The 20,972-nt window shown below is 60.6% G+C and overlaps 2 protein-coding genes across 3 annotated transcripts; both read left to right on the forward strand.

Moving 5' to 3' along the window:
- The first annotated feature begins 3,761 nt into the window (after positions 1-3,761).
- On the forward strand, positions 3,762-11,715 carry ASPDH (aspartate dehydrogenase domain containing). The gene is made up of 8 exons (XM_083853562.1): positions 3,762-3,811; positions 4,486-4,552; positions 5,951-6,092; positions 6,971-7,055; positions 8,204-8,353; positions 9,488-9,720; positions 10,275-10,426; positions 11,620-11,715. Exons 2-8 carry the CDS (start codon positions 4,489-4,491, stop codon positions 11,655-11,657), a joined length of 864 nt encoding a protein of 287 aa, XP_083709688.1. The 5' UTR covers positions 3,762-3,811; positions 4,486-4,488; the 3' UTR covers positions 11,658-11,715.
- Positions 11,716-11,737: 22 nt separating this feature from the next.
- JOSD2 (Josephin domain containing 2) lies at positions 11,738-16,264 on the forward strand. Of its 2 annotated transcripts, none has more exons than XM_083853563.1 (5): positions 11,738-11,766; positions 12,897-13,106; positions 13,192-13,317; positions 15,094-15,288; positions 15,366-16,264. In XM_083853563.1, the coding sequence occupies exons 1-5, from the start codon at positions 11,753-11,755 to the stop codon at positions 15,463-15,465; spliced, it is 645 nt and encodes a 214-aa protein (XP_083709689.1). In that variant the 5' UTR covers positions 11,738-11,752; the 3' UTR covers positions 15,466-16,264. The 2 variants fall into 2 exon arrangements, with proteins under 2 accessions (XP_083709689.1, XP_083709690.1); XM_083853564.1 differs by lacking the exon at positions 11,738-11,766 and adding an exon at positions 11,787-11,927.
- Positions 16,265-20,972: the final 4,708 nt, after the last annotated feature.

The following is a 20,972-nucleotide window of genomic DNA, read 5'->3' on the forward strand; positions in this document are numbered from 1 at the left end:
CTGGCTTTACAATGAAGGACTTGTGCAATGCACGGGCTTTTCCAATGAAGCACTTGTGCAACTCACAGCATTGTGCAGTGCACAGGCTTTTGCAGTGAAGCAGTTGTGCAATGCACAGCGTTGTGCAAAGCACAGGCTTCTGCAATGAAGGCCTTGTGCAGTGCACAGTGCCATGCAATACACAGTGTTTAGCAATGAAGGAATTGTGCAATGGACATTGTCGTGCAATGCACAGGCTTTTGCAGTGAAGGCCTGGGGCAATGCATGCACTTTTGCAGCGAAAGATTTGTGCCGTGCACAACTGTCGGTAATGAAGGACTTGTGCAGTGAACAGTGCTGCACAATGCACAGCCTTCTGCAATGAAAACCGTGTGCAAGGCACAGGTTTTTGCGGTGAAGCAGTCGTGCAATGCACAGCGTTGTGCAATGCACGATCTGCATTGAAGTAAGTGCGCAATGCACAGCGTCGTGCAGTGCACAGCATTTTGCAGTGAAGACTTCGTGCAACGTGTGGCCTTTTGCAACGAGGGGTTTGTGTGATGCAGTGCTGTGCAATGCACAATCTTGTGCCAAGAAGGCCTTCTGGGGTGCAGTTTCTTGCAGTGACGGACTTATGTGATGTGTGGAGTTGCGTGATGCACAGCCTTGTGCCATGAAGCACTCGTGCAGTGCACGGCCTTTTGCAGTGAGATAGCTGTGCAGTGCTCAGCGTTGTGCAATGCACTGTGTTTTGCAATGACTACCTTGTGGAATGCACAGGTTTCTTGCAACGAAGGGCTTGTGCGATGCACAGTGTTATGCAGTGCATGGCCTTTTGCAATGAAAGACTTGTGCAACGCGTGGCGTTGTGCAGCTCATGGCCTTTTGCATCGAAGGACTCGTGCAACGCTCGGGGTTGTGCAGTGCACAGCTTATGGTAATCAAGGACTTGTGCAATGCACAGTGTTCTTCAGTGGCGGCCTCGTGCAATCCACAGGGTTGTGCAATGCGCAGGGTTCAGCAATGGACTGCTTGTGTGGTGCACAACCTTCTGCACTGGAGGTGCAGCGCACAGTGTTGTGCAATGGTAGCCTCGTGCAATGCACGGCCTCGTGCAGTGCACAGCCTCGTGCAATGCACGGCCTCGTGCAATGCGCAGCCTTGTGCAATGCCTTTCGCAATTGACCACTTTCATGATGCACAAAATCGTGCAATGCATGGTGCTGTGCAATGCACGGTGTTCTGCAACAAGGGCATCATGCAGTGCACAACGCTGTGCAGTGCACAGAAGCCTCGTGTGATGCACAGCTCCGTGCAACGCACAACCTTGTGCTGTGGAGCCCTTGTGCAATGCATGACACTGTGCAATGTGTGGCCTCATGCAACGTGTGGCCTCGTGCGATGCACAACCTCATGCAATACAACCCCCCCCCGTGCCAAGCACAACCTTGTGCAACACATGGCCTCGTGCAAAGCACGGCCTTGTGCCACCCAGCCCCTTGTGCAATGCCTGGCCTTGTGCAACGGCAGCCTCATGCAATGCACAGCATTGTGCAATGGCTGCCACAGGCGACGCTCAGCCCTTGTGCAACGTGCGGCCTCGTGCCCCCCCCCCTCGTGAGCACCTCCAAGGAGGATGTGCAAGGGACGCAGAAGGGAGGGCCCAGATGACGGGGGGGCCTCGTGCAACACGGGGCCTGGTGCAACGACCACGTCACGTGACAGCAGCCTTGTGCAACGGCAGCCTCGTGCAACGTGGGGCCTCGTGCAACGTGGGGCCTCGTGCAACGTGGGGCCTCGTGCAACGTGGGGCCTCGTGCAACATGGAGCCTTGTGCAACGGTTGTGCAGCTGCAAACCCCTCCAGAGTGCCCCAAGACCGTGCGAGAGACACAGACGCGGCAGCCTTGTGCAACACGTGGCCTCGTGCGACACGGGCTCTCGTGCAATGGACTTGTGCAACGCGTGGCTGCGTGCAACGGCCTCGTGCAACATGGGGCCTCGTGCAACATGGGGCCTCGTGCAGCGGCCTCCTGCCGTGGACTTGTGCACCGGCCTCGTGCAATGCGGGGCCTCGTGCAACGCGGGGCCTCGTGCAAAGGCCTCGTGCAACGGACTCGTGCAAGGCGAGGCCTCGTGCAAGGGCCTCGTGCGACGCCCCGTGCCACAGGCGACCCCCCCCCCCCCCCCGCCCCGCGCTCTCGCTTGCTTGCGGCCCCCCCCATGCTGCCCCCCTCCCCCCTCCTCTCCCCTCCCCCCCCCCCAAGGGGGCAGAAATAAAAGGGGGGGGAGGGGCGCAAAGGGGGGGAGGGGAGGGGCTGGGGGGGGGGGCCAAGGGGGGCTTTTCTAGGCCCGGGGGGGGGGGATTTTTTAATTCGCCGCGGCCAACACTTTCCTATTTTAATAAAATCCATCACGGTGTTTCCAACCGCCGCCGGGAGCCTCTCTGGGGGGGGGGGGGGGGCGGGGGGGGGGGGGCAAGGCGTGTGCTTGGCGTGTCCTTAGCGTGTCCTTAGCGGGGTTTTTGGGGGTGTTTGGGGGGGGGGTTGGGGTGATTTTGGGGGGGGTTGGGGAGATTTGGGGGGGATTTGGGGGGCGTTTTGGGGTTTTGCACGTGCAGGGGGGGCCGCACACGCCAAGCACACGCCAAGGGGCGCGCACACGCGTGTGCGAGGCATGAAGGAGGACGTAGGGATGGGGGGGGGGCTCCCCCCGTTTCCATAGCAACCAGCGGTGCCCCCCCCCCAAAAAAAAAAATCCCCCTCCCCACCGGCCTGCGGATGCTCGTCGCCATGGCAACGGGCCGGTTGCCGCGGCAGCGCTGGGATGGGGAGGGCACTGCGGCGGTCGCCATGGCAACGCTGCACGGGGGGGGGTGGGGGGGCGGGGGGAGCGCTCCCGGTTGCCGTGGTAACGGTGCTGCAGAGCGGTCGCCGTGGCAACCGCGGGGGGGGGGGGGGGGCGCGCGCTGCGGAGCCGTTGCCGGGGCGACGGGAGGAGTTGGGGGGGGGGGGATGCGGAGCCGTTGCTGTGGCAACGGGGCCTGGTGATGGGTTTGGGGGGGGGGCACGGGGGGGGGGGAGGGCACGGGGCTTCCGGTGCCGCCCCCCCCCTCCAACCAAGAGCCCCCCCCAGGTGGGTCCCAGGCATCCGGTGCCCCCCCCCCCCCCAAAATGGGAGGCCAGGTGCCTGCCCCCCCCCCCCCCCATGACTCCCCCAAAATGGGGAGCCAGGTGCCTGCCCCCCCCCCATGACCCCCCCAAAATGGGGGAGCCAGGTGCCTGCCCCCCCCCAAACCCCCCAAAATATAGACTCAGGTGTCTGCCCCCCCCTCAATGATCCCCCAAAATATGGACCCAGGTGTCTGCCCCCCCCCCATGCCCCCCCCGAAATAGGGACTCAGCTCTCTGCCCCCCCATGACCCCCCCCAAATCGTGATCCATCTGTCTGCCCCCCCCGAACCCCCCCCCCCAAAATGGGGATCAAGGTGTCTGCCCCCCCATGCCCCCCAAAATTAGGCCCAGGTGTCCGCCCCCCCATCCCCCCCCCCCCAAATAGGGATCCAGCTGTCTGCCCCCCCCATGACACCCCAAAAATAGGGACCCAGGTGTCTGCCCCCCCCCCGTGCCCCCCCAAAATAAAAACCCAGGTGCCTCCCCCCGAAAATCTCTGCCCCCCCCCCTTTGCCCCCCCCCAAAAAAAGGCCCCGGGGCCCCTATGCCCCCCCCCGCGATGGGTCCGGGTGCTCGGGTTGAGCATTAACCACCCCCGGGGGGGGGTGTGGGGGGGGACAAAGGTCGAGCCGGGCCCTGGGACTGCGGGACGTGGGGCAGGTGGGGGCTGGGGGGGCAGTTATGGGGTGGGGGGGGGCAGTTGGGGGGCAGTTGGGGGGCAGTTAGAGGTCAGGGGGGGCATTTAGGGGGCAAGGGGGGGGCTGTTGCGGGGGGGCATTAGGGGCTATTGGGGGGCAATCGTGGGGGTAGTGGATGGGGTTGGGGGGAGGCGGGGGGGTAGAAGGGGCAATTATGGGGTGGGGGGGGCAGTTGTTGGGTGGAGGGGGGCAGTAAGGGGTCAGAGGGGGCAGTTAGGGAGTGCTTGGGGGGGGTTATGGGGGTAAGAGGGGTGCTTGTGGGGCTGGGGGGCAGCTAGGGGCCTATGGGGGCAGGTAAGGGGGCAAGGGGGGCAGTTATGGGGTAATGGGGGCAGTTATGGGGTGTTGGGGGGAGTTACGGGGTAATGGGGGCAGTTATGGGGTATTAGGGGCAGTTATGGGGTAATGGGGGCAGTTATGGGGTATTAGGGGCAGTTATGGGGTAATGGGGGCAGTTATAGGGACATGGGGGCAGTTATGGGGCAGCCAGGACCCATAGCGCCCCCTTGCCCCCGACCCCTGACCCTTGACCCCATTTGACCCCGCCCCCTGGTCCTGACCCCGCCCCCTGACCCTTGACCCCAGTTGGCCCCGCCCCCTGGTCCTGACCCCGCCCCCTGACCCTTGACCCCACAGGCCATGGCGGAGGACGCGGGGCCCCCCCGGTGCCGCCGTGTGGGGATCCTGGGCTATGGACGGCTGGGTATGGGGGGGGGGGCAATTAGGGGCGTGGGGGGCAATTGGGGGTGGGGGGCAATTGGGGAGGATTGGGGGCTATGGGGCAATTGGGGGCTATGGGGCAATTGGGGGCATGGGGGCAATTAGGGGTATGGGAGCAATTAGGGGTAATTGGGGCAATAGGAGATATGGGGGCAATTAGGGGGACTAGGGCAATTGGGGGAATTGGGGCAATTGGGGGGCTATGGGGCAATTGGGGTAATAGGGGCAATTAGGGGCTATGGAGTAATGGGGGCTTTGGGGCAATTGGGGGTATTTGGGGCAATTGGGGGTAATTGGGGTAATTGGGGGTAATTGGGGTAATTGGAGCAATTAGGGGGATTGGGGCTATGGGGTAATTGGGGGTAATTGGGGCAATTAGTGGATATGGAGTAATGGAGGGCTTTGGGGCAATTGGGGGTAATTGGGGTAATTGGGGGTAATTGGGGGGAGATTGGGGCAATTGGGGTATGGGGGCAATCGGGGGGCTATGGGGTAATGGGGTGCTAAGGGGCAATTGGGGGTAATTAGGGCAACTAGGTGTAATTGGGTCAATTGGGGTAATTAGGGGGTGGGGGCAATTGGATGGGGCAACTGGGGGACAATAGGGCAGCATGGGGGCAATTGGGGGCTATGGGGGTAATTGGGGGGCTATGGGGGTAATTGGGGGCTACGGGGGGTAATTGGGGGGCTATGGGGGTAATTGGGGGCTGTGGGGGTAATTGGGGGGGCTACGGGGGTAATTGGGGGCTATGGGGGTAATTGGGGGCTGTGGGGGCAACTGGCAGGGTACTTGGGGTGGTAATTGCAGGTATAGGGGCAATTAAGGGGGTAATTGGGGGTGTGGGGGGCAATGGGGGGGCAATTGGATGGGGAATGGGGGGCTAAATGGGGGCTATGGGGGCAATTCTGTGGGGTAATTGTGGGGCATGGGGTAATTGAGGGCTATGGGGCAATTGGAGGGGGTAATTGTGGGGCGGGGGGGCAGTTGGGGGCTATGGGGGCAATTGGATAATTAAGGGTTAATTGGGGGGGGAGTTGGGGGGCTATGGGGGTAAAGGGGGGGCTTGGGGTAATTGGGGGGCAATGGGGGTAATTGGGGGGATGTGGGGGGTAATTGGGGGCAACTGGGGGGGCTGCGGGGGCAATTAAAGGGCAACGGGGAGCTATAGGGCAAACTGGGGGGGTGGGGGGCAATTGGGGGAGCTGGGGGCCAATGGGGGCAATTATGGGGGGCTAGGGGGGGAGTGGGGGCAACGGGGGGGGAATGGGGGCAATTGGGGGTGGGCGACGGGGGGGCAACTGGGGGTGACTGGGGGCAGCTGGGGGGTGACTGGGGGTGACTGGGAGAACTGGGGGCGCCCCCCCGTGTCCCCCCCCCCAGGGCAGTTCCTGGCGGGGCAGCTGCTGGCGCGGGGCCCCCCCCTGGGGCTGGCGCTGGCCTTCGTCTGGGCGCGGGACGGGGGGGCCCTGGAGGGGCTGCCCCCCCCCCTGCGCCTGCGGGACCTGAGCCTGCTGCCCCAGATGTGAGTGGGGGACCCCCCCCCGGCACCCCAAACCCCCCCGTCAACTCCTCCCCGTCACCCCCTGTCCCCCCCGTCACCCCCACCCCCCTCTGTCACCCCCAGACCCCCCCCATCACCCCCTGTCCCCCCCCGTCACCCCCACACCTCCCTGTCCCCCCCCGTCACCCCCAGACCCTCCCCGTCACCCCCCATGCACCCCAAGACACCCCCCCCCCCAATGTCACCCCGTGGACCCCAACGTCACCCCCGGGACCCCCAGTGTCACTCCGGGACCCCAAAGCCACCCCGTGTCACCCCCTCCCCCAGGACCCCAGCATCACCCCATGGACCCCAATGTCACCCCAAGGTCCCCCAGGTCACCTTTGGGACCCCAATGTCACCCGTGTCACCCCCCCAGGACCCCAGTGTCACCCTTGGGACCCCCAACGTCACTCTGGGACCCCAGTGTCACCCATGTCACCTCCCAGGACCCCAGTGTCACCCTTGGGACCCCAGTGCCAATCTGGGACCCCAGTGTCACCCCAAGGACCCCCACGCCCCCAAGGTCCCGCCATGTCCCAGTGCCACCCGATGTCCCCCCACATCCCAGTGCCACTTGGTGTCCCAGTGCCACCCTGTGTCCCCACCATGTCCCAGTGTCCCCCTGTGTCCCCACCACATCCCAGTGTCCCCCAGTGCCACCCCATGTCCCTGCCATGTCCCAGTGTCCCCCATGTCCCCCGGTGTCACTCCATGTCCCCACCACGTCCTAGTGTCCCGCCGTGCCCCCACCACATCCCAGTGTCCCCCCGTGCCACCACCACATCCCGGTGTCCCCCAGTGCCACCCCCTGTCCCCGCCACATCCCAGTGTCCCCCGGTGTCCCCCCGTGTCCCCAGGGCGGTGGACCTGGTGGTGGAGGTGGCACACCCCTGCGTGGCGCAGGAGCACGGCGAGGACATCCTGGCCCACGCCGACTTCATGGTGGGGACACCGGGCACGGGCAGGGGACACCGGGGAGGTTGGGGACAGCGGGGACAGTGGGGGAGGGCGGGGAGGGGACACTGGGGGCAGTTGGGGACAGCAGGGTTGGGGACATTGGGGGTGGGGTGGTGGGGAAGTTGGGGGCATTGGGGTTGAGACGTTGGAGACATTGGGGCTGGGATGTTGGGGACATTGGGGGCATTGGGGACATTGGGGCTGGGCCATTGGGGACACTGGGGTCGGGATGTTGGGGACAATGGGGACATTGGGGACATTGGGGCTGGGGCATTGGGGACATTGGGGCTGGGATGTTGGGGACATTGGGGACATTGGGGACATCGGGGCTGGGATGTTGGGGACATTGGGGTTGGGATGCTGGGGACATTGGGGACACTGGGGACATTGGGGCTGGGCCATTGGGGACATTGGGGTCGGGATGTTGGGGACACTGGGGACACTGGGGACATTGGGGCCGGGCCATTGGGGCCGTTGGGGCTGGGACATTGGGGATGTTGGGGACATCAGAGCTGGGACTTTGGGGACATCGGGGCTGGGACGATGGGGACATTGGGGTTGGGATGTTGGGGACATTGGGGTCAGGATGTTGGGGACAATGGGGACATTGGGGACATCAGGGCTGGGCCATTGGGGCCGTTGGGGCTGGGACATTGGGGATGTTGGGGACATCAGAGCTGGGACTTTGGGGACATCGGGGCTGGGACGATGGGGACATTGGGGTCGGGATATTGGGGACATTGGGGACATCGGGGCTGGGACGTTGGGGACATTGGGGTTGGGATGTTGGGAACACTGGGGTCAGGATGTTGGGGATAATGGGGACATTGGGGACATGGTGGCCGGGACACTGGGGGCAACGGGGACATTGCGGCTGTGCCGTTGGGGACGCTGGGGCTGGGACATTGGGGACATTGGGGTCAGGATGTTGGGGACAACAGGGACATTGGGGACATCGGGGCCGGGACATTGGGGACGTTGGGGACATTGGGGTTGGGACGTTGGGGCCATTTGGGTCGGGATGTTGGGGACAACGGGGACATCAGGGACATTGGGGCTGGGACACTGGGGACGTTGGGGACATCGGGGCCGGGCCTTTGGGGACAGGGAGGTGGTGACAAGCGTGTCCCCAGCTGGGGTCCCCCACGGCGCTGGCCGACCCCCTGACGGAGCAGCGGCTGCGGGGGGCGGCGGCGCGGGGGGGCCACACGCTCTACGTCCCCCGTGGCGCCCTGTGGGGCTGCGAGGACATCCGGCGCATGGATGACAGTGGCACGCTGGCTGTGAGCCCCTGGGGACACCGGGGACACCGGGGGCTTGGGGACACCGGGGGGGCAGCGGGGGGTCGGGGAGACTGGGAGGGCACCGGGGGACTGGGGACACTGGGGGGGCACCGGGGGGTTGGGGGCACTGGGGGGTTGGGGACACCATGGGGACACCAGGGGGTTGGAGGCACCACGGGGCTTGGGGACGACAGGGGGTTGGGGACACCATGGAGCTTGGGGACGCTGTTTGGGGACAGCATCTTAGTTTGGGAGCCACTTCTAGGGTTGGGGACAGCGTCCAGAGCTGGGTCCCTTATTAGGGTTTGGGGACAATGCCCAAGGTTGGGGACCCCATTGGGGTTTGGGGACAATGTCCAAAGTTGGGTCCCTTATTAGGGTTTGGGGACATCCAAATTTGGGTTCTATATTAGGGTTTGGGGACAATGCCCAAGGTTGGGGACCACGTTAGGGTTTGGGGACATCCAAATTTGGGTCCCTTAATAGGGTTTGGGGACAATGCCCAACCTTGGGGACCCCGTTAGGGTTTGGGGACATCCCGGGCTGTGTCCCCATCAGGCTTTGGGGACAATGTTCAACCTTGGGGACCACATTAGGGTTTGGGGACATCCACATTTGGGTTCTATATTAGGGTTTGGGGACAAGGTTCAAGGTTGGGGACCACGTTAGGGTTTAGGGACATCCGAATTTGGGTCCCTTAATAGGGTTTGGGGACAATGCCCAAGGTTGGGGACCACATTAGGGTCTGGGGACATCCACATTTGGGTTCTATATTAGGGTCTGGGGACAATGTTCACGGCTGGGGACCCTGTTAGGATTTAGGGACATCCAAATTTGGGTCCCTTATTAGGGTTTGGGGACAATGCCCAACCTTGGGGACCCCGTTAGGGTTTGGGGACACCCTGGGCTGTGTCCCCATCAGACTTTGGGGACAATGTTCAACCTTGGGGACCACATTAGGGTCTGGGGACATCCAAATTTGGGTCCCTTAATAGGGTTTGGGGACAACGTTCAAGGTTGGGGACTCCGTTAGGGTTTGGGGACACCCCGGGCTGTGTCCCCGTCGGGCTTTGGGGACAACGGTTGCCAACCCCGGTTGGTGACGGCGTCCGTCCCCCCCCCCCCGGCCACCAGGCGCTGAAGGTGACGATGACGAAGGCCCCGCAGAGCTTCCGGCTGCAGGGCTGGCTGCGGGAGCGGCTGGTGGCCGCGGTGGCCGCGGGTGGCCGCAAGGTCCTCTACGAGGGTCCCCTGCGTCCCCTCTGTCCCCTGGCCCCCAACAACGTCAACACGATGGCGGCCGCCGCCGTGGCCGCCCCCAGCCTGGGCTTCGACGGCGTCCGGGCCTGCTTGGTGGCCGACCCCAGGTGGGTGACAGGCGGTGGCACCGCCGGGTGGCACCTCCTGGTGGCACCTCGGGTCCTTGGTGGCACCTGGTGGCACCTCCCCGTGTCCCCAACCGGGATACGGTGGTGGGGAGCGGGGCTGTGGGACACTTGTGGTGGCTTTGGGGTGGGTTTGTCCCCGGTGTCCCTTGTCACCTGGTGTCCCCTGGTGTCCCCTGGTGCCCCCTGTGCCACCAGTGTCCCCACAACGTCCCCACCTGAACGGGGTGGCAGCAGCGAGGAACAGGGATGGGGACTCCGTGCCACCAGCGGCTGTCACCACCCTGTCACCATCAGCATGTCCTGTCCCCCGTGCCACCCCCATGTCCCTTGTGCCACCCAATGTCCCTTGTGCCACCCCAATGTCCCTTGTGCCACCCCATGTCCCCCCCAACGTCCCCCATGTCCCCAACCAGCCCCCGGTGGCAGCACTGGGGTGCAGGATCCGGGTCTCGGTGCCGTCGCCGCCCCATCGCCGCGCGTCCCCCGGTGCCACCCCGTTGTCCCCACAACGTCCCCCCGCCGCCACCCCGCAGCATCCCCGACTGGCACGTGGTGGAGGTGGAGGTGATGAGCGTTGGGGACGAGGGACGGGCGCTGAGCGTCACCAGCACCCGCCGCAACCCCGCCGCGCCCGGGGCCGTCACCGGCGCTGCCACCCGCGACGCCTTCTGGAGCAGCCTCCTGGGTGGGTGCCGTGTCCCCTCCTGTCCCCCAGTGTCCCCTCCTGTCCTCATTGTCCCCTCCTGTCCCCCGTGTCCCTTCCTATCCCCTCGTAGCACCCCACGTCCCCTCCTGTCCCCCATGTCCCCCAGTGTCCCCTCCTGTCCCCCAGTGTCCCTTCCTGTCCCCCAGTGTCCCCTCCTGTCCCCATGTCCCCTCCTGTCCCCCATGTCCCTTATATTTGCGTCCCATGTCCCCCCCATATGTCCCCATGTCCCTGTGTCCCTCTGTCCCCTGTGTCACCCCAAATGTCCCCAAGGCCTCCATGTCCCCTTGTCCCACTTGTGCCCATGTCCTGCAATGTCCCCCTTTATGTCCCCAACCCCCCCCGTGTCCCAAAATCCCCCACTGTCCTCCTGTCTGGGCCCATGTCCCTAAATCCCCCAGATGTCCCCGTGTCCCCATAGCCCCATGTCACCCAGGTGTCCCCATGTCCCCCAGGTGTGACATTCCCATGCCCCCGGTCCCACCAGATGTCCCCATGTCCCCGTGATCCCCAATGTCCCCATGTCCCCCAGACGTCTTCACGTCCCCAGATGTCCCAATGTTCCCCAATGTCCCCATATCCCCAGATGTCCCCATGTCCCCCAGATGTCCTCGTGTCCCCATTTCCCCCCATATCCCCATGTCCCCCAGATGTCCCCACATCTTCCAATGTCATGTCCCCCAAATGTCCCCATGACCCCAGATGTCCCCATATGCCCCCAACGTCCCCACATGCCCCCAAATGTCCCCATGTCCTCAATGTCCCCATATCCCCCAATGTCCCCATATGCCCCCCAATGCCCCCATCACCCCCAATGTCCCCACGTACCCCAATGTCCCCACATGTCCCCCAATGTCCCCATGCCCCCAGATGTCCCCCTGTCCCCAGATGTCCCCACATCCCCCAGTGTCCCCATATGCCCCCAAATGTCCCCATGTCCTCAATGTCCCCATATCCCCCAATGTCCCCAGATGTCCCCATATGTCCCCCAATGCCCCCATCACCCCCATTGTCCCCATGTCCCCCAATGTCCCCATACGTCCCGCAATGTCCCCATATGTCCCCCAATGTCCCCCTGCCCCCAGATGTCCCCACGTCCCCCAATGTCCCCCAATGTCCCCCATTGTCCCCAGTGTCCCCCCCGCCCCCTGTCACCCCCTGTCCCCCCCCAGCCTGCCGCGGACACGGCGGATGCGTCCAGCTCTGCTGAGGGGACCGAAAAGGCCGGGACCGGGCACCGGGGGGGACATTAAAAGCTGTGACACCGCCTCCTAGTGGCTGCGCCTCCACCTTCCGCCGCGGGGCATGCCGGGAGGAAGGTCCGCAAGGGTTTAGCGGGCGGGGCGCAAAGCACGCCGGGAGGAAGGTCCGCGGCGGGACGGGGTGTTTCCGCTGGGGGCCGCGGGGCACGCTGGGAGTTGTAGTTCCGCCCGCCCGCTGTAGGCGATGCGGCCGCCGGAGGCCCGGGAGGAGGCGCGGGGTGCGCTGGGCAGGCCCGGGGGGGTTGGGGGGGGGCTCTGGGGGTGGGGGGTCCGAGGGGTTTGGGGGGGTTCGAGGGGCTTGGAGAGGGCTGGGGGGGTCGGGGGGGGCCTGGGAGGCCCGTGGGGCCCTGTCCTGGGTGTCCCCGGGAAGGGGCCTGCAAGGCCCTGAGGGGAGCTGGGGGGGCAAGGGGGGGTCCTGGGGGGGCTGCAGGGGGTTTGGGGGGGGCTGGGGGCGTTTTTTGGGGGGTTGGGGGCGTTTGGGGGGGGATTGGAGGGGTTTTGGGGGTGTTTTGGGGGGATTGGAGGGGTTTTGGGGGGTCAGGGTCTGAGGGGGGTTTGGGGGGGCTGAAGGTTTTGGGGGGGGGTCTGAGGGGGTTTTGGGGGGGGCTGAGGGGTTTTGGGGGGGCTTTGGGTTTGTTGGGGGGGGATTTGGGGGCGCACGAGGGGCTGAGGGGGGGTACGGGTGGTGGTTGAGGGGGTTTGGGGGTATTGGGGGGGGCTTGAAGGTTTTTTTGGGGGGGGTCTTGGGGAAGTTGGTGGGTCCAGAAGGTGTCTGGGGGGGTCTGGGGGTGTAGGGGGAATCTGGGGGTGTAGGGGGGGGTCTGGAGGGTTTTGGGGGGTGCAGGAAGGTGTCTGGAAATTTTGGGGGGTTTTGGGAGGGGTGTAGGGGTCCTAGGAGGCCAAGGGGGGGGGTCTGGAAGGTTTGAGGGGGGGCGGGTGGGGTGCTTGAGGGTGTCGGGGGGGGGCTGGAGGGTCTTTGGGGGTACAGGAAGGTGATGGAAAAATTTGGGGGGGCTTGGAGGGGTCCTAGGGGGCTGGGGGGGGGGGGGCTGGAAGGTTTGGGGTGGCCCGGGGAGGGGGGAGCTTCCTGAGGGGGGGTTCTTGGGACACCTGGGGTTGGGGCCTGAGACTGGGGGCTACCAGCAGAGCCCCCCCCACCCCCTTATTCCCCCCCACCCCCTTCGCAGCGATTCGGGGGCCACCGCCGCGCACCCCAAACCCCGCCGCCGTCCCCCCCCCGGCACCGGGGTCATGTCGGGGCCCCCCCCGGCCGGGGGGGCCGAGCCGGGGCTGTACCACGAGCGGCAGCGCCTGGAGCTCTGCGCCGTCCACGCGCTCAACAACGTCCTGCAGCGCCCCTGCTTCACCCAGGAGGCTGCCGACGACATCTGCAAGAGGTGCGTTTTGCCCCTTTCCGCCCCTTTTTTTTAGCCCGTTTCCGTAGGTTTTTAACGTTTCTTCGCTTTTTTACACCCCCCCCAGGTTGGCGCCCGACGCCCGCCTCAACCCCCACCGCAGCGTTTTGGGGACGGGCAACTACGACGTGAACGTGATCATGGCCGCGCTGCAGAGCCTGGGGCTGGCGGCCGTCTGGTGGGACAAGCGCCGGTGAGGAGCCCCCAAAACCTTCTTTTTTCATCCCAAAACGACGCTCACAAGCTCCCGGCACGGCTCTTCGAGCCCCTCATGCTGGTTTTTGAACCCCGAGGAATTCTTTTAGCCCCTCACCTATTATTTCAGCCCCTAATGTGGGGCTTGAGACCCCAAATTCTGCTCGTGAACTCTTTAACCCCACAACCGAGCCCCCCACTGCAGATTTTAAGGTTCCCCCTATAGGGTTTGAGCCCCCAACCCTGCTCTTGAGCCCTTTAACCCCATATTTTTGCCCCTTTTTACCCCCCAAATGCTGTTTTTTACCCCCCAAATGCTGTTTTTTACCCCCAAACGCTGCTTTCTAGTCCCACAATACCACGTTTGAGCCCCCTGGCCCTTTTATCAAACCCTTTCACCCCACTTTTCAGCCCCAAACGCCATTTTTTAGCCCCCGTTCATGTGAGTTTTGAGATCTTAACACTGTTTTTGAGGCCCCAGCCCATTTTTTTTCAGTCCCTAATCCATTTTTGCGCCCCTTAATTTTGGTTTTGAGCCTCTAACGCTGCTCTTGAGCCCCCTAGCCTGCTTTTTACCCCCCATTGGGGGTTTTGAGGGAATTAACCCTCGTTTTGAGCCCTCCAACGTGGCTTTTGAGCCCCCAGCACTACTTTTGAAGCCCTTAACCCTGCTACTGAGCCCTTTAACCTTTCTTTTAAGCCCCCCGTTGTGGGTTTTGAGCCTCCTAACTTCGCTATTGAGCCCCATAGTCCTATTTTTGAACCTTTTAATGTGGGTTTTGAGCCCATTTAACTCTGCTTTTGAGCCATTTAATCCTACTGCTGAGCCCCCCACGTGTTTTGAGCCCTTTAACCCTGCTGTTGGGCTCTTGAGCCCTGCTTTTGAGCCCCTCACTGGGGGTTTTGAGACCCTGCCTTGGTTTCGAGGCCCTTAATATGGGTTTTGAGCCCTTTAACCCTGCTATTTAACCCCAAAAAGTGCGCTTTAGTCCGTGACGCTGCTTTTGAGCACCTGACCCTGCTATTGAGCCCTTTAACCGCATATTTTTGCCCGCAAACGTGGGTTTTGAGTCTCCAAATGTAGGTTTTAAGCCCCATAACCTCATTTTGAAGCCTCCAACTTGGGCTTCAAGCCCTGAATGCAGGTTTTGAGCCCCTTCACGCCACTTTTTGAGGCTTCAAGCCTCTTCCTAATGCCACTTTTGAGGGGCGTAATGCTGTTTTTGAACCCCTGATGGCATTTTGAGCGCCCCCCTCCCTATATTTGATCCCTCTAATCTCATTTTGTGAGCCCCCCACTGCTGCTCTTAACCCTCAGCACAGCTTTTGAGCTCCTAATGCAACCTCTGCGCCCCTGCTGCTGCTTTTGAGCCCCCCAGCCCCATTTTTACCCCCTTAGCCCCATTTTAAGGCCACTAACATGAGTTTCAGGTCCCCTAATGCTGCTTTGGAGCCCCTTACTACCACTTTTTGAGCCCAACACCATGTTTGAGCCCCTCACTGCTGCTTTGGAGCCCCCTCACCTAATTTTTTAGCCCCTCAATGCTGCTTTTAATCCTCCTCCCCTGTTCTTTTGGCCCCTAAAGGTGGCTTTTGAACCTCTGCTGCTGCTTTTGATCCCCCAACTCCTATTTTAACCCCCCTCAATCCCATTTTTAAGCCCCTTAACATGAGTTTCAAGCCCCCTAGCTCTGTGCTTGACCCCCCTAACCCCATGTTTGAGCCCCCCAGCCCCCACGTTTGAGCCCCCTAACCCCATTTTCTCCCCCGGCAGGTCGCTGGAGCGGCTGGCGCTGGGACAAATCGTGGGCTTCATCCTCAACGTGCCCTCCCACGTCTCACTGGGCTTCGTGGCGTTGCCGCTGCGCCGCAAGCACTGGCTGGCCGTCCGGCAGCTGGGCGGCACCTACTACAACCTGGACTCCAAGCTCCGTGCTCCCGCCCGCATCGGCGGCGAGGCCGAGCTCAGGTACTGCGGGGGACGCCGAGGGGACACCGAGGGGGACGCCCGGTGCCACCTCCACCTCCCTCCTTTCCTTCCGGCAGGGCTTTCCTCCGGGATTTCCTCGCCCAAGGGCTCTGCGAGGTTTTCCTCGTCGTCCCCAGGGCTGTGGAGGAGGCCGGCGCCTGGCTCAGCCCCGAGTGACTCGTCGTGGGGACAAGGACGACGGGTGGCACCGGCTCCCGTTGCTTCGGGATGAAACGGCTCCGTTTTGGGACTTTCTTCAGCTTTTTACCCATCCGGTGCGAACCTGGATGGGTTTAGGGGACTCTGTGAGGGGGCCAGGTGCCCCTTTCACGCCCTGCCCGCCGTCGCGGTGCTTCAGTTTCCTGATTTCACCCTGATTTTGTGCTCTGGGTTTTGCCTCCCTGTGTCACCGGGATTCCTCTGCGGGGCGTGTGACGGGGCACAGGCGGAGGTCGCGGGGCCGACGCGTTGTAACGGGGCGAGAACAGCGCTGGCGTGGGGGGGCGCACGCTGGTCGTGCGACTCGTGCTTGGGTCGCGCGCTGTCGCGACGTTGCACGCCGCTTGTGTTTGTCACCCACTCGGGGTGATGCCACCTTGCTGCTTGTGCATTCCGGGCGCTGCTTGTGCATACCGGGCACTGCTCACGCATACTGGGCGCTGCTTGTGCGTGCTGCACGCCGGTTGTGCACCTCACGCTCCTTTGCGTGGCGCCGGTTTTGCGTCTCACCCGCCGCTTGTGCATGCCGCCCGTGTCACCCGCTGCCAACGTGTGTCACCCGCCGCTTGCACGCCGTTCCCGGCTCTGCAAGGCTGTGTCACCGGCACCGCGGCTGCCCCCGGAGCCGGGTTACTTCTGGTGATGGATTTCGGCCCCCGGCGTTGCCTTGTTCCCGGGTTTGGTGGCGTGGCCGTTGCTTGGTGCCCAGAGGGGGGTTAATTACCCTCCAAAAGGTGATTAAAACTGCTGGGTTACAGCTCGGGGGCTCAGCCGCGATCCTTGGCCTTCCACCATCGCCGCGCCCCGGCCAAGCCCGGTCCTTGGAGGCCGAACCGTGCCCAAAGCCCGGCCTCGGCTCCCCCCCGAACAAGCGCGGCCCTGGCGCCTCCGGTGGCGCCTCCGCTCGCTCCGCCGGGGCGGATCCAAAGTGCGCATACTGATTGGTCGGCTGCGGAGCGCGCCCTCCAGCTCAGCCAATCCCCGCACGCCGTTCGCATCCACCCATCTCCCGCCCCCGTGGGGCCGCCCCAGGGCAGCCGCGGCGGGGCCGGGCCAATCAGCGCAGACCGCGGGAAATTCAAAGCCATCCCCCGCCCTCGCCCCGCGCGCAGCCAATGGGAAGCGCTGCACCCTGCGGGCAGCCAATCAGGGTCGCAGCGAGGTTATAAAGGGCGGAGGTTGTGCGGAGGGGCGTGCAGAAGGCGGCGGCGCCGCGAGGCAATTTGCGGGCTCACGGCGGCCCCAAGCGGCCGTTTATGGAATCATAGAATCATAGCTACCTCCCTTCCTCCGTCCCTGTAAGGCCTTTTGTCAGATCTACTCGCCTTCAGCTCCCTACGCAAACACCTCCCCTCCTTTTATTTCTGTTAATTACAATTAACGCCTTATTTAAGCGCCTCGCGCTCTGCTTGAGCTGGCTCCTGCAGTGCCGCGGTTAATCCCGGCGAACCTTTCCGGGGCCGCCGCGGAGCCTGCAGCACGTTTGCGACCGTCAGTTTGGGGAAGGAGCGCCGAAAAGATTATTTTGGAGAAAAAAATAAAAATAATTTTAAAAAAAAAATAAATCACGTCTCAGATTGGCTTTTCAGAGACGACAGGAGAGGCGTGTATATCCTTCCCTGGTGGTCTAGTGGTTAGGATTCGGCGCTCTCACCGCCGCGGCCCGGGTTCGATTCCCGGTCAGGGAATAACTTTATTGTTTGAAATTTTTTTTTCCTTCCCTTTTCTACCCAGTTTCACTTTCACTTTTTCGATCGCTCCGCTCACACCGTTCCTGGTACAAGGCTCGTTCCCCATGGGGAGCGGCGGATGGGGGAAAAGCTCCACGAAAGAAGGGGCTGCCTTGACCCTTCCCCTTTCTCAGGGATGCGCGTGCGGCAGGGACAAGATTTTAAAAAGAAATGCGTAAAGGAAATAAGTAAATGGGGTGTGAGAAAATAATCACCGCTCCCTGTCGCGACAGAGGGGAGGCACCGCTGGGATTCGAACCCAGGATCTCCTGTTTACTAGACAGGCGCTTTAACCAACTAAGCCACGGCGCCACCTGCGAAATGCAGCCGCCCTCTCCCGTCATCTGCAGCCACCGCCGCCGGTTTTCCCCTTCCCAGAGCAGCCCGGGGAAGGCGGCACCGAACGGAGCCGCTCCCCGGCGGCGGCTCCCGGTGCTACGCAGCCCCCTGCGGCCGCAGCTCCGGCGGGGGGAACGCGTTCGGCACCGTGTCCGAAAAGGCTTCTCCCAGTTCCTTCCTCGTTAGTATAGTGGTAAGTATCCCCGCCTGTCACGCGGGAGACCGGGGTTCGATTCCCCGACGGGGAGGATGCTGCGTTTTTCCTATTTCTTCCTTTTTTTTTATTTTTTTTTGCTTTTTTCCACCCCCATAAAATGCTTGGACCTGGATTAGGGATAGGGTAGAACCTCCTGCGCCTTGGCCGCGGGTAAAAACGCGTCGGCATCCCCCCCGCGAGGGGATTCGACGTCTTTTTTTTCACGGTGCTACCCCCCCCCCACACACCTGAACGAGCAGTGTGCTTGGACCCGCTGCAGAGAGCGAGCCCTAGTTGCGGCCACCTGCGTTAGGACAGGCAGCGGGCGTAACGCACAGCACCGCAACGCTCCCCAGAGTTTAACTCAGCAGAAGTGACAAAAAAATTACACTAACATGACGTCACGGTCACGTATCCCCTAGGTATCAAACACCAGCCCCACTAACACCAACGTTCCCCTCCGCTCCCCGTCCCATGAAGTGCCAGCAAATGGTGCCCCCCAAGGTATTTATACAGCAGAATCGGACCTGAGTGGGAACTGCGTGCGGAGCGCGGGCGCCGCCCCGCCCCTTCTCTCAGCGACCAATCGCGCCGCGGCCCCGCCCGCCAATCAGCCGGCGGCCTTCAAGTCGAAAGCTTCAGGTTTGGCGCCAAAACCAGAGCTGGCACGCAGAGCTGCTTCTCGGTGGTTTATTTATGATTTATTTATGTATTATTTATTTTTCCTTCTTTATCTTCCTCTTCCGGAAATATGATCGTCCTAGGCAGCGTCCTTCCTCTGGTGCAGGTCGGGGAGCAGCTTTCTCGTTCCTGTTCTGAGCTGTTGTTAGTTATAAGAGCACGCAGAGAAGAGTCATTGCACGGGGTGACTCTGTGCTCTTCCTCTTTGCGTTTTCTCTGGATGAAGCCCTGAGCGATCCAGTTTTAACACCTAAGTCTGTGTCTAAGTCAAGTGGGGAAGGGGTTCCTCAAAGTTTGCTCCAAAGCTGATGCGTCCTGTGAAAATCCCAGGGCAGCTGCCGTGCAGTGATGTTTTGTTGTGCAAAAAAATCATGAGACTAGCAGGAGAAAATCGGTGGATGGTAGTAAGGAGTTTATCCTTAGCAGAAGGAATTAAAGTTATAGAATTTAAATATCCTAAATTGGAAGGGACACACAATGTTCACTGAGTCCAGCTTCTTATGGCTATATAGAAATCATTGTACTCTGTCCCAAAGGTTAATTTGGGGATAGCACCCAGAGGGGACACCGTTTCTTATTTTTATTTTTTGTTCCAAAAAGGCGATATCATAATGGATAACTACACACACAACAATGCTTTTCCTATTACAACAGCAATCTGTAGAAGAGACAAATAGAAACAACGTCTGTGTGTTCAGACTGGATCCTTCAGAACGGTTGAAAGCAGTGAGTGGCAGCACCTGAGGGTGTACTTTTTCTCCTCTTCCAGGTCATGGGTAAAAGGTATTAAAGAGAGGCACTTTTATAAAACTAGAACTGTTAACACCAGCCCCAGAGCCTGATGAACCAGTCAGTTATTCACAAATCAAGTAACCCACCCATACAGACTACCTGGACTTTCTGAATTCAAGTTGTATCAGAAAACACACGCAAAAAAGGAGACTTCTGAAGCAACAAAAAAGCCATGTTTATTAAGTGTGTGGATTAATATTAAGGATCTGAATTGAACGGAAAACAGCTCCTAACTCCCATTAAGAGGTAGGCCCTTGCCTTCGTTATTCTTGCAGTTCAGCAGCTTTGAGTGAAGTTTGCAAAGAAATTGTGTATATATATTGCAAAGAAATATGTGTATATATATTACATGTAAAGGAGACTTTATATAACTATATATGCGTCTTTCATTCACTTCCAAAGCTTGGCTTTGATCTCGCTTCTATCAGAAATCCCCTTTCCTCAAGTTTTTCCCTCTGATCCCAAGCTCTGGCTTGGCAGCCTCTCCCTTCTCTTTCCCCCAGGTGTACCCAGAGAGGTATTAATAACCCCTGTTCTGCAATAATTATTAAAAACTGATCACTATTAAATATTTTTTACAAAACGTTACCATCATTAATATGCTATAATTATTACTAATAAATCATCATTAATTATGATTAATAACACCATTAATAAAATTATCTTCAATAATCATCACTACTAAAATTACCATTATTATCAAGAAAATTATCGTTAATTATGATTAATAAAATCAGTAATAAAATTATCATTAATAATTATCGCTACTAAATTTATCATCATCCATTAGTAATAAAATTGTCATTAATTATGATTAATAGTATTTGCAATGATTAACTATTTAGCAGCTTTTCATAAAAATCTCCGAAAAAAATATCGCAGAGTCCCTCGCGTAAGGCCTGTGATGAGCCGCAGAGCCTATTTTGAGCAGAGAAAGAAAGAAATTAGGTAGGTTTTTAAGGATGGGAGGAAAAAAAGCAGCTAGCAGAGGATGGTTTCGATCCATCGACCTCTGGGTTATGGGCCCAGCACGCTTCCGCTGCGCCACTCTGCTGGTCTCTATTGGAGTATATAGTTTGGGCTGATAAGCCGTAAGTGGAGGAATTGTGCAATTAGAATGAAGTTCTAGGGGAAAAAAAAAGGAATCACCGGAGCCTTTTACCGTGCGGATAGAAAAATAATAATAATAATAAAAAACAAAATAAAAACGCAGTTCCCTGCTGGTGGAGATGCCGGGGATTGAACCCGGGACCTCATACATGCGAAGCATGCGCTCTACCGCTGAGCTACATCCCCTGCGCGCGCCTCCCGCCCGCCGCCGCCCTTGGCTCCGCCTCCTCCCCCCCGGCGGCGGCCGCGGGCCCGGCGCGCCCCATGGCGCCGCGGCGGCGGGCGGGAGGCGCGGGACGAGGTGGCCGAGTGGTTAAGGCGATGGACTGCTAATCCATTGTGCTCTGCACGCGTGGGTTCGAATCCCATCCTCGTCGGCGGGCGAACCTTTTGGTTTGTTTCTCTTTAATTTTCCTCCCATTTATGGAGTGCGTCTCCCGTTTATCGAGGGCGTTTTCTCCGCTCAGCCTCCCCGTTTTGTTTTGCAAACGTTGCCCCACCGCCAAGCGGGGGTTCCCCCTCGTTGTTTTTTTTTTGCATAAATGCGCAGCTTTCACGCTCGGCTGTTTGCGAGAGTTCTTTCGGGATCCCCGAGCAGTTCTGTAGATAGGGGGGGG

The sequence above is a fragment of the Anser anser genome (genome assembly GCF_964211835.1).
Source record: "Anser anser genome assembly, contig: HAP1_SCAFFOLD_259, whole genome shotgun sequence".
Lineage (NCBI taxonomy): Eukaryota > Metazoa > Chordata > Aves > Anseriformes > Anatidae > Anser > Anser anser.